Here is a 13,222-nt window from a genome sequence, read left to right on the forward strand (position 1 = left end):
GTCCCTGAATCATTTCCATAGCAATTTTTCTCCACCAATACCTACAATGTAATAGTGTGTGTCTAGGAAAGATCCATAGGTAAGAAATAATATCAGATTCTTAATCCCTGTACTGGTAAGTAGATCATACCATCTTGCAATTCACAGATTCATGTTATAGTTTAGGAATAATGACACCCTGAAGGTAGACAGCATTCAACTCCACCTTTAGCACAAGAGGTTACAAGCTCCATAAGGTCAACAACTTCCACACATTCTTACGCAGGGATTCACAACTTAATTTCCTTAGGCGTGACATGCAAATTAAAACAGCTCCTTGAAGACCTGAAGGAAGTGTCATTGTGTGGATCACTAAGAGTTGGTGATCAAAACCTTAACTGCCAGTTTATATCTTCCGTTGACTTTACCTCTGTCAGGTCACCTCATTTTCTTGCTTTCTACCAGAGCAAAACAATATGCTGCTTGAGAGGAGGGAAGTGGATAAGCAAGAATTAGGGCTTATGTTAGTGCCTGTACCACTGTCCCCTGCTCAGTGACTCTGAATTTACCCTCATTTTCATATTCAGAGGACAGATGGACGGCTGCTTCTCTTCAGAGTTCGAAGTAACTTTTGGTGTATTTAAACGGAGGTTTCTCTTCTACTGTCTTGTCCTTTTGCTTCCATCTTGTGTGTCCCAGAGGCAGATGTGGTGGTGACTCATCTGATAATACCACACATAAGTTTTAGGACTGTACAGGAATTACCTGCCTTCTGGGTTCATTAGAAGTAATATGTAGAGCTTTAACCCATGTTCAAAACCTTGCAGCCATGTTGATTTCTCAACCAGCTGATCAATAGCTGGAGAACTTGAATGGCCCTGGAGTAGGATGTGGGTAGAAATGCCACCACAGGAATTTACTAAGGCTCCCTTCCTATCCCCCCCCCCCCCCCCCCCCCTTTCTTCAAAAGATCATAGGTCTAAAAATCAATTGGACAAGAAGTTCAGGAAAAAAAATCTGTAAGCCATTATTTTGACTAAATTATGTTTTCCTATGTTTGTTTTAAAGAACTACAAAAAGAGACCTGGTGGCCCTGTGTCCCAGCAGAGTGCTTGCTAATATATATGTTCATGTAAAAATTGATGTACAAACTTGCAGGCACAAGTGAAAACCCCACTTTCTTTCCCTTGAAACTTCCCAAATAACATACTGCATATAGTCACAGAGATTCAGTACCTTTTGTCTTTCAGCCATGTGAAGAGGAGCATGCCTTCCTAGTGAAATTCAAAATCACTGTCCTTCGGGACAGGACTGGAGGTAGCTCACACTTCCCAGCCTCCTGGGGTGCCAGCACTGGCCACAGCCTTGCCTCACCTGAGGGAGCAGGTGCCTGGCATGTCTTGCTCATGGACAATTGCAGGAGCACTAGGTCCTGCCAGAGCTCTTATCTCCAGGTATTTCGGGGCACTCTCAGGAAAATCCCAAGCAAGAAACATCCTCAAAGCAACCTGTATGTAAATGCTTTCTTTTCTAAGTGGGCTCCTTTAATGTCCTGTTAGCTATTACTCAAGGTGCGTGGGGCAAGCACATTCAGCAGTTAACCACCCAGAATTGGCAGGTCAGTAAAAGGCTGACTGCAAACACTTAGAAAAATAAAAAGAGTATACTTTGGTCTAGTTCTCTTCTTCCTGAGCCCAGTGAAGAGTGTTTCTGTATCGACCACAGCAACAGCAGTAGGTCCATAGAGCATTTTTGAAAATACTGCTGCCATTCTTTAAATGACCAAGTGGTTAAAAGCTACAGCAGAGGTACACCTAGGAAAAAGGTTAGGAGAAAACTCTAAGGAAAATGAATAATTTCTTGTTCAGCCTTAATCAGCATGGCTTCTGCACTGCACTTTCTTACTAGCCTAGCCTACGGTTAGTATATGTACCCTGCCTCTTCTGTCTAATTTGAACAGTTTGTGATCATTCTGAGTCCTGTATTACCAGAAATAAAAACCAGGTGTGCATAGAGAGATGTGCAGGTGAATAAGATGTGGATTTAGTCTTCTTTTTATAGCCTGGCAAGAGTGATCAGGATACAATTAATTTGAACTACTGCTTGGCTCATCTGTAAGAACAAGGCACTGACAGAGAGCACAGTGAGAGCTCTCATGGTCTGCTCCAGACTTCTATATGTCAGATGCAGTGAGGCCAGCCTGAACAGCAGCCTGCTGACTACTGCGTCCTGTGTGTGGAATCACAGAGCATCATCAGGAAAGTGTTCAATTATAAAATATAAAGCAGGGCAAAAAACATTCCTGTATGTGCATGTGCCATAAGATAGAAATTGTGCATATCTATGAGCCCTTTTGCACTGAATGCAATACTAATTTAAAGGTCATAGGTCTATATATATTCCCAGATCAAAAGAAAAAGGTGTAGCACATGTAGTTCTAGATTTAAGAGATGGGAGGAAAAAATGTTGTAACTATCCTTGAAAAGAACATTCTAAGTGAAAAACACTACAATAATGTTATACCCAAAGAACTGCAAAAAAAATTCTGAAAAAAAACAAACATAAAAAAAACCATCGGTAAATTTAAGTGTCTGTTACTTTATCATTATTACGTAAAACACACAGTATTTGCATATCCAGATCTGACAAAGTTGATTTTAAACACTTTAATTTAAAAATTACTTTCTCCTTGTGATGTGAAACACCCTAACTCATGAGGCTATTAAATAAGTTATATCGCATTTGTTATTTATTTACACATGCTGAATTTAGTGAAATAGGAAAGAAAGATTCTGGGTCTTTTTGGCTGTATCATGTGAGTCTCAGTAAATGCATGATGAATCCTGACTTTCCCGTAATGTACAACCCAGCATCCATTACTGTTTGTGAAGTATGTGGCTTGTTCTTTCTGTCTTAAACACAACCATACTGGTACAAAGGCAAGCGCACTTGCCAAAATGCTGTCTCTTCTGCTGCGCCCACAAAATCCTATATTGACATCTGTGTATTGTCATTTGGATCCAAATGGAGATTTAGTGGGGTCATTGCTCTGTTTGTAAATGCCACAGATTCACACACATGCAAAAAAGGGCTTGATGTGTTTATTTCTCCTTCTTTTGAAATAATATTTTATTATGTTCTTAAAAATGTTCCAAAACAGTTCATCTCCTAATCCATATGCTGTGTGAGTAGCACTTCCGTAAAAAGAGAATAATGTGTGAAATTTGGACTGTTCTGTAGACAAACAGCTCTGAGACACAATTGGCGCTAGGAGCCAGAGAGCAAACCTAAGTAAAGGAGAGATTGTGCTAAAGGCTTGGGCTCATTCCTGCTTTTAACTGATGGCAGTATGGATGAATAACATTTTTCTCCAGGGCATATTCTAACTGCATACAACAAATACGCATTGAATTCTACCCCTCATCAGCTAACCAATGTTACCAGCTTGTAAAAACACAACAATTATTAGCTGATTTAGAAATATCCTCATGGTAATTTCATTTCACTTATTATGCCTAATGGATAGCTAGATATTTGCATGAAGTGTGTGTGGCTTTTTGCCTGAATTGTTAATCAAGTGATTAAGTGGTAAGTTAAAGTAGTGTATCCAGATGACATTAATGCTGTTCCAGTCCTGCACGCCTCCTGAACCAGTCACAGCAAATTATCTATATCTTAAACATACTTCTCTCCTAAGCTACTCATCTGCAAATCAAAGCAGCATTGGTATAGGCAATCTATCATGCTAGGCACCTTTCTTTACCACTGGCTTTTATACTGGTCTGATTACAACAGCTGGTTTCTTTTGTAGAAGTGGATGCAACGATGCCCACCGTCTATGACCACAGATACAGTCAACACCTTCAGGCAGAAGAGCTTCTTTGGCTCAAGACTGAAATGTATGTAGTAAGCTTCAACATGTGCCAGCAGCTTCCATCCTTCCAGTGCCTTCACTTACGGTAGTAGTGGATGACTTGAGCTGTCTGAGCCCTGGTCCGGCCCTTCTATACCCGTGTTTAAACTTTTGGCATTCCTGCTAACTAGCATTGTCATGTGTGTGGTCACATACATTGGTGCATTTGACTAACCAGCACGAGTTAGTGCCTGGCTCCGGGGCAAGCCGGTAAGGGTGGATGGACCACGGGATGAGGCATTGCCCCGACGCTCAGTGTACGGTACAGCAGGCCCACAAAAAGCTGCGTGTCCCTCAGCTGAGAGGTGAGTGTGGCCTTCATACCACCCTGAGGCTGCGGCCCTTCCGGGCAAGCGAAGCGAGGTCCTCGGCCCACGGTTGAGTCGCCTGAGGGGGGCAGGTAGGGGCGCCCATTGGGCTGAGGAGGGGAGGCCGTTGGGCTGAGGGGAGACGGGGGATTTGACCGGGCGGCGAGCTGAGGAGGGAGCCGTGATGAGGGGAGCGGGCCCTCCCCGGCGGGCGCCGGGAGGGCGGGAGGAGGGAGGGAGGGAAGGAGCGGGAGAGTCGGGAGAGCGGAGCAGGAGCTGCCTCAAATGCTTGAAATAATTCCGCTTCCGTTCAAAGCCGGGAGCAGCCTCCCACGGCATCGGGGCCTCGGACCCGTCTCTTCCATCCCCGAGCACCGGCTGGGCCATCATGGCAACCTCCCCTCAGAAGTCCCCTTCTTCCCCCAAGTCCCCCACCCCTAAATCTCCCCAGTCCAGAAAGAAAGATGACTCCTTTCTCGGCAAGCTCGGAGGCACGCTGGCGAGGAGGAAAAAAGCCAAAGAAGGTAAAAATTACAGGTTTGCACGTTTCCTGGGAGTTACCTTAAAATGGGGGGGGGGGGGGGGGGGGAGGGAGGAGACAGGGGGAGAGGGAAAAGGCTCTGGGGAGCGGGAGGAAGGGGCTGACTGGGGAAGGACGCGTGAAGCGGGGTGGGCAGGCGAGCGGCGAGGGAGGAGCGCGTCGTTTCCCTGCGGCTTCGCCGGCTGCGGGCCGGGGCCGCGGCGCCGCTCCCCGGTGTCGCTCCGCGGTGCCAGCACGTCACGGCGGGGAAATGCGGGAGACCCCTCGCCCGACCACCCTCGATACAGCTTCCGCTGCTGAGCCCCCCGCGCCGGGGCGGGCTGTGCGCTGCGGCCGAGGCGGGCCCGCCGCACTGCGGGCCGGGAAGCGGTGGGGCGGGTGAGCGGTGTCCCCCGTGTGGAGTCAGTGCTGAGTTCGTACTGCCCGAAGCGGTTGGGACAGGATGGGCTGGCGTGCCCGGGCTGGAGAAGGGTGGTGGTTCACCGCCGAGGCTGAAGCGCTTCGGCGGCCTGCGGTCTCGTCAGGCCTGCGGGCCCCAGTGCCTCGCAGCGCCGCGGAGCTGGGGAGAGCCCGCGGTTTGTCCTCGGCCGCGCCTAGCAGCCGGTCAAGAGCACTTGTCTTCTGAATTGTGGTGCAAAGCCCCCAAAACTTGATGCTCAGATCTTCTTTGACTCATAATGTGTTGCTTTGTATTGGCCTACAGTATGGTCAGTAAACACTGCTCTGAGAAACTAGTGTGATGCACAAGACTGATGTAATGTTTGTAACAGGAATCGATCCTCAGAGGCTTAAAACATAGTTATTCTTGTACTAAGCAAAAGACTTCTGCCTCATGTCAGTGGACCTTTGGAGAACACTAAGCACATACAACAGTGTGTTTCTTTGTCCATGCATGTGAATTAATATCCACTCTGTATGGAATTTGCCTATTTAAAATCCCATGAGGCAGAGAATTGGAATTTAACCTCACTCACCCATCATTTCCCAGCTGATGTTAATTTAAATATGATGCAAAGAGAGCCAAAGTAATAGTCACTTCAAAGTGTTCATTGCTTGCAAGTGTGAAGAAGGGGTTTATGCTTGGCAGACTCTTGCTTTTCATATATTTATACATGGGTAATGAAACCAGGCACAGTATTTCAGAGTAGTACCAGCGCTGTGGACAAGGATGATCTGACTTTGGCTAGTACAGCCCTCATTCTGTAACTATCACATCATCTTTCTGAGATGCATGGTCTTGCTTTTCAATTAAAATACATGTTACACCATTGTGCCCACATTATTTGGCTTTTCCTGGTCATTGCAGATGGGCCAGAAGTTGATGAAATAGTGAATAATGGCAAACTAAACTGCTTTCTCACTTTGTTATATTATTCTGTTAGGGTACTCATGAATATTAGCAGCATTGAAAGGGCAGTGGTTGTCTGTGGTGACTATATGATAGGTGTATTCACAAATATTTAATTTTGCCTATTTGTAGTTTTAGTATGCCCAGTGTCATTTTTAAACCGTGCTGTTTTCCTCAGTGACAGATGTTAAGTTACAAATCTCCAGGAAACTGTTAAAGTAACAGTTACTTTTATCCAAAATTTTGTAATCTTTCAAAAAGCTGTATTCTGTGAAATAATATTTCTTCTTGTTACTTCCATATCTGTATTTATCAACTGCCACCTGTACCTGCCATTTCATTGTCTCATCATGTTGATATTTACCCTTTTGAAATTTTGGAACAACATTAGTGTTGTCCTGGTCCTTTGTGTTTCCCAATTTTCTAAAGTCTATTTAGAAATGACAGTAGTTTGGTTTGGAGATTTTTAATTTTAATTTTTTTTTTTTAACTTTGTAACAAGTTTGTTATATGCTGATGGAAGAAAAAGTATTTTATTCAATTCACCTTAACATCCTTCTGCATGTGTTTGTCACATTTTTTTAGTGGAAGCACATACAGAGGTTAGGGTTATGGTTTCTCTAGTGAGAAAATGATGAGATAATCCTAGAATATTTGATGACCTATGTACAACTGAACTGTTGCATGCCAGAATTAGTTGTAGTTTAAAGTAAGATTCCATCCCTTCCATTCCTGAAAAGCATTCAAAGACTGGCCCACCCCATTTATGCTGCTGGAAGATTCCAGCCCTGATCTACCAGGAGTTAATGTGCATGCTGACCTCATTGTATTAGCAAAACCCAACCACAAATTAAATTAAATTGTAAGGTCTATAGAGTAGTCTGCATTGTGTCTTAAACTTATCTTTATACAAGTGCAAGGAGAGAACAGAATGACATCTTTTTTAGATGTAGGGGGGTGTGTTGTGTTATCTGATGAATTCTTCATGGTGGGTTCGCTAAGGTCATGCGTGATTATCCTCCTTGAATTTTCCTGGCCTGGCAATTATAGACACAGAAATGTCACTCCTCCTAATAGCTTACCTTAGTGGGGAATCTTAAGAATTGGCCTCTGACATACTAATAAATCTGACACATGTGGGAACAGAGAGCAAAGTTCAGAACTGCTTAAATTGCATAGGAGCAGATGTGAAGCAGCTTGGACCCATGAATTTGGTAGAGAACAATTGTACAGGCTCAGTCAATTTTCCAACTGATATGACATCAATTTCAGTAATTTGACTGCACTTGTGCCTGGTTTATTTGGTGTCGATGGGCAGGAAGAGGAATGAATTTTCTTTTAGCTTCCACTTAGGGTACTTTTTTTTTTTGTTTGTCTTGTTTTGTTTTAATTTTGATATGCTAAGGAAGAGTATGTTAACAGTGTAAAATATTATAGATTCTGCTACTTTTTGATAATAACCTTACCTTTGTCAGTCTTTGCTTTGTTGCCATCATGCATTTCACAGAATAAGATGAAATTGCTACAAATGAAAAACACAAATTAAGAATAAGTGTAGGGTTATGAGAGCTTTTCAGGTGTTTTAAGTAAAATTCTTGGTTTTTCTGGAATCCATGACTAAAAGGTTTGCTGTGTGACTCACCAACTGAGACATCATTCCTTGGTCTGGCTAGGGGCATTCGACTCTGAAAGAAATGTATTTCTTGGTATACAAGAAGTGTTCTGCTGAATTTTAATTGACATTCTTGAATAGTTTTCTTTGGACCTGGTTCTGTAATTTCTTTTTGAGTAATGCACTACTGGGGCAAAGGGCTATTTTTTCATGCCAGTAGACTTTCTTGCTTGTCTATTTCTTACATGAGAGGTTCTAGACTAGCTTAAATGCATTGCAGGCTTTTTCTTTTCTACTGCTCTACCTGATGCTGTATTTAAAATGCAGACAAAGCTGAAAGTAGAACTGATATATGTCTTACCCCTGTGTTTGCTAATATGTAGTGCAAACAATGAAAATGGGCCACTGAACACTAATTTCATACTGGTGCTTTGAAGAGAGTGTATAGTGTGTTCTATGGAAAGAAAATGGCACAGGGAGGGCTTCATAGTCACTGTTACATCAGTACTTTAGAGTTCCTCTCTTTACCTGCAGTGTATCTAGGCCTTCTTGTGCCATCAGAATCAGTGAACAGCTGGTTTTGATGTCTGACATAACATGCTTTACCTCCAACCTCTGCCCATAGTGACTGAAATGTGCTTGCAATCTTTCCTCTGTATCCTGTATTGCTTATTACCATGTCCTGCCACAGGCACATCATAGGCAGCTGCATAAGCTGTTGCTGAACAAAACCTGTTAATACTACCACTGAAATAATTATTGCCTTGGAGCAAGTTCTGTTCAGTAGATAAAATACTTCTGTTAAGTGGAGGAACATGGAAAGTGAAAAGAAAAAGAAGGGGAAGGCTCACAGGCTTCGTTTGTTGTCATTTCATTGCTGTGAGCCTTCTGAGCATATCTACAGTGTATTAAAAGAAAATAAACTACCCAAGCCATGCTGCACTGGGTTTGTGCAGGTGGAAGAGTAACTACTGTAGCCTTTGATAGCTTTTGGATCTTTCTCCCTGCCTCTGTCTTCTCTTTTGACAAGTGTTGCTCTGCAATAATCAGAAACTGATAAGCACTGTTAGCTGTTATCTCTAAGACATGGTTAAGGATGTGTTGTTGTTCGTATGTGGCTAAACAGAGGGTCAGTGCTAGGCACTGTACTTTCACAAACAGTGTGAAGAGTCCCTGCATGCAATAACTGCAACCTAGACCTCTTTATCTGTACATCTTGCATACTTTTCTGAATTTTTCCTTCTCTAATCTGCATTTTAACATTATTTCCAGCGTCTCGGTTTTGGTAGAACTCATGATCTCATTTGGAATTTTAGCTAGTGCATTTTCTCTAGGGTTTTAGTTTAAAGAGGCTTTTTCTTCTTTTTTTCTTTTCAGATTATTGAGTCTATATCCAAGGGAATCCTGTCGTGGTAGAGCTGAGCCTATCAGTTTCTGGTTTATGCAAATGTCTCCTAGCATGTGCAAAACATACATAGGGGAGTTAGCTCATATAGGATTGTAAAACATAGGATATGTAAAATGCACTGGCAGTGTTGAAATGAACACAAAACACAGCACTGTCAAACTCTTCTCTGCCAAAGAGGAGGCAAAGGCAGCTGTGGTGGTGTCTCACTGGAGGCAGGAGGACCCATGCATGCTGTAGGGGATGTGTGTGAAGAGGACATAGAGCAAGGTCCTCCTGCCTGTTCCCACAGGAGCACTCTTCAGTTGTTAAATACATCTGGTTGCTTTTGAACTAACCGAAGTGACAAGTATTATTTTCTCTCTGTGCATGTTAAGTTCTGAAACCTATTGCGATACAATGTTTTGGATGCCAGAAATATTTTTTAAGGGGGGGTTGGGGCTAAAAGTGGGTCTGGGTGGATTCTAGATGAAAAACGAAGTGGCTGCAGTGGCCCACATAGGAATGAATCATGTAGGCCATCAGAGACATTTCACATTCAGAAACCATGAAATAGCCATCATGAAGTCCATACCTATTTAAGGAAGCTTATACCAAGGGAAAAAATTCTGTTGTTTTGCCTTTCCCTATTTGTATTGTTAAGTATGCATTTCTGCCAGGGGCTGGGACTCTGGGCTTTGAACTGTGGTTCTGACCCAATATGGTCATTAATTCTGTTGTTCTCTTGACTACCTGCATGTGGGTATGGAGCCAGTTTTTGCGTTTGACTTCCTAAAGCAGCCTTAAATTGCGTGGGCAAGTCAGCTGCTGAAGAAGTGTGCCTTTTATTTCCTGCGTTCTTCCCATTTGAGCAGTTTCTTCATTGTTTGAGCCTATAGGTTTCATACAGGATAAAACTGGACATGCATGAAATGGGTTAAAGAAAGGAGGGTGGTGAAGAGGAGCAGAGCAAGGCTCTGGCTGCAGAAAGTGGTTGCTCTCTGAGGTGCTGCTGGGCTAGGAGGAGGGACTAGGCTGGAGGGCAGGGGTAGGGAGGATGGTTGTCCCTAAGGCAGTTTCCATCTTTTCCTCTCCTCTCCAGTAGCAGCTGCTCCCCTCTCCTTGTGCTGCATTGGTCATAGTGGTCACTGCTGAGCTCTTCAGGGTTCTGTGAGCTGGCATGGATGAAGGTGCTTGACGGTTTGGCAGGGGTGGTGGCCACAAGCTGCCAGTTGGATTGCGCTGTCACAGAGACTTGACAAGGTTGGGTTCCAGAGTTACTGAATAGATATGGTTGGAAGGAACCTCTGGAGATCATCTAATGATTCAGTTGTCTAATGGCTCAGGATCTCAACTGAGGCAAGTGGACTGGTCTGGCCGATGAAGCTCGTACCTCTGGCCAGTCATGATGGAAGGAACTAAAAAACAGCTAGAGACCAACTTAAACTGATGTACCTTTTTTTCAGTTTTGGGTTTTTTGGTTGGTTGTTTTTTGGTTTTTTTTTGCATCTCTGGGTTTAAAATACTCTATCCCTGATATTAGACTCATAAAGGCATGCATCCAGTCTTCAGTGTGAAGGTGGATATAACAAAGTGAAGCTGTAGAAGAGAGTAAATAAGAAGTTCTCATTTTTACCCTTAGTAAAGTGAGCATGCTGTCAAGAAAGAGGATCTGTGATTTTAGAACTCTTAACATTTCTATTGGCATTTAAGTAATCTGCTCTGAAGGTAGGAGAAGACCAAAAGTCCAAGACTCTGACCAAGAGAGTTCTCACTGGGTTTGATTACTGCTTGTGGGGGTCTACATCTTCTGAAACCCTACAGGTGAAAAGCAGCTTCCCATAAGTACAGGTCTGTGCCTTTGTGCGTCTCTCTTGGACCAGATCTCTGGATATATCCTACTTTTTCTTTTCTCTCTTTAATGCCTTCTGCAACTACTAAACCATGACCTCCCTGCGACCAAATAGTTTAACCTGGGCTCTTTGCCTTTCTGCTGAGATTAAGATAAGGGCAGTCCAGTTCTTTTTTTACTTCACTGTATCTGAGATCAATTGCTTCCTTTTAATTTAGTCCACAGAGTTCTGCAGTCTTTTTCAGCAGAATGCTGATGTTGCTGAAGGTGAAATCAGCACTTGTAGGGCGCAGTTCTGTGTGAAGTAAACAGAAGAGCAGTGTTTGAGGTTTACCTAAAATATTGTTGCTTTTCCATTTGCTGCTTTTGTCCCCTTCCTTTTTCTCCCCACACCAGTTCCTATAAAAATATACTTGTGTGTCTTAGCTAAACTGCAGCCAAAACCAAGAAGAGATGACTCCTGAAAGGGCAGTTAACACTGCATTAGGTGGTCAATGTGTTGTGCTGGAAGTAGTGTGATGCCATTTTGCATGAGAGGGTGAACTGGAAGGCAGGATATGTTGCAGTGCTCCACATTTTCACTTACAGCTTTTCCAAATGCAGGGCCAGGGTGGGGCTGAAGGCTTAGCTTGCTCTTTGTGTGTTCCTTGTGCCTTCTGCAGTTGCAGTAGCTGTACTTTTTTGAGTGTGTAGTTGTACTCCAAGCCTTGCTCTTTATATGTGTCATCATGCGTTTTCTGTTTGGTGTACTAGTACTTGTTAATAGATAACGTTACTTGGTTTGGATACCCTTGTCCCTCTTGGGGTTGGGTGTGTATGTGTGTGTTGAGTGTACCAGTGAGTTAATTCACATTGGTGACAAGACTAAAACACAAACAAAAGATGTCTTGGACCAAAAGCAAAATCAGATCAGCAGCCTTATGTGATTCCTTTGCCTACCATGCAAGTACTCCTTGACAACCTGTGATAGGCCAGAGAAATCCAAGGGCCAGAAAAAAAGAAAACCTTGGATGTGACTGGTCAAGAGTGAGTTGTGTTGGCAGAGCTGTATTAGGAAGATTAGCCACCATCTGTTCACCCAAATCCTGCACCTGGCTCTAGAATGTGCCACTGTTCAACCAAGTGATGACCTTACTCAAAATACAAAGAATTGCAGGATTAAGTAACAAGGCTCTACAGTTTCCCAACTGTTCTGCTTTCCTTTTAGTTTTGTAGTAGTCCCTGTGAAATAATTGCAAGTGGTGCTATAAAACATTCTTGTCATATATGTAGATTTAATGCAGAATTAAAGGGAGCATATTGGTCATGAGTTAGCAATACTGCTCTTCTCTTAGTCCTTGCACTTCTCTTCCTGACTTCTTGATGTTTGTGTTACACACCACATAGTATACCATGGTTGACAATATTTTACTCATCTTGCATTTCTTAGATCATTATTTTTGCAGACAAAAATACCTGGAATATTTATTTCTGTGAGTCATTCTTGATAGCTGTAGTCATCGTTAAGTCCTTTCGTCTTCTCTGATTCCTGCTTAGCATAGAGCTGATTCTGTTCATTTCCCTTCCTATGGAGTGATTGAGTAGTCTATGGCACTGACCCATTGGTGGGTGAAATTAACCTTTATTTGTAGTGAAACCTATGAAATTCTACTTGGAAAAAGGGACTTTATTCAGAGTGGTAGAAGAGGGGGTGCAACATTTGTCAGTGACCACTGCTCCCCTTCAAAAGCTGTGAGCAGAGACTGCAGGGCATGGTAGATTGAGGTGCAGCTGTTCATCTCCAGACTGGTTGAGATTTCCCAGACATAAAAATACAATCTTACACTGCAAAAGCTTTGAAAGCATCAAAAATCCTAAATGCAGCCTACGCGGTTCAATTTCCTGAATGTTTCTTCAATATAGGGTTCATGTTTGTTTTTTTTTTAATGGAACGTGTGGTCACAAGAAGAAAATTCTGCACCCTGGTTTTGGTATTTGTACTGCAGTCTTGAATCTCTTTTTGCCTGCCTTTGCATGCAGAAGTGCTCTAATTAGAGCTGGCTTCTTGTGCACTACTGCAGCCACCAAAGCCAAGCAATCAATTCAGATGAAGGTGACTAGAAACAGACTGGAGAAAGCGAGTGGCAAAATAATATTTTTCATGCTTTATTTCTGTATTATCCTTTGGAGATAACCAGCTTTTCTACTAGCCATGTTTCTTTAGTCATTTTCATGTGGTGCTTTTCTGTATTCACGTTTACTAAAGCTAGACAAAGATCGATGTTACAGGTGCCATTCCATAGGTG

At 43.0% G+C, this 13,222-nt stretch overlaps 1 protein-coding gene across 1 annotated transcript in view; it reads left to right on the plus strand.

The window, feature by feature from the left end:
* Positions 1 to 4,445: 4,445 nt before the first annotated feature.
* The window catches only part of PARVA (parvin alpha), a 60,395-nt gene continuing 51,618 nt past the window's right edge, over positions 4,446 to 13,222 (plus strand). Inside the window, exon 1 of the mRNA XM_057418240.1 lies at positions 4,446 to 4,724. Coding sequence (XP_057274223.1) covers positions 4,589 to 4,724 — 136 coding nt within the window. The 5' untranslated portion in view covers positions 4,446 to 4,588. The remainder of the gene's footprint in view (positions 4,725 to 13,222) is intronic.

Source organism: Pezoporus wallicus, unplaced genomic scaffold (genome assembly GCF_028554395.1).
Source record: "Pezoporus wallicus isolate ANWC-B61680 ecotype Strahan unplaced genomic scaffold, APGP_CSIRO_Pwel_v1 contig_2025, whole genome shotgun sequence".
NCBI lineage: Eukaryota > Metazoa > Chordata > Aves > Psittaciformes > Psittacidae > Pezoporus > Pezoporus wallicus.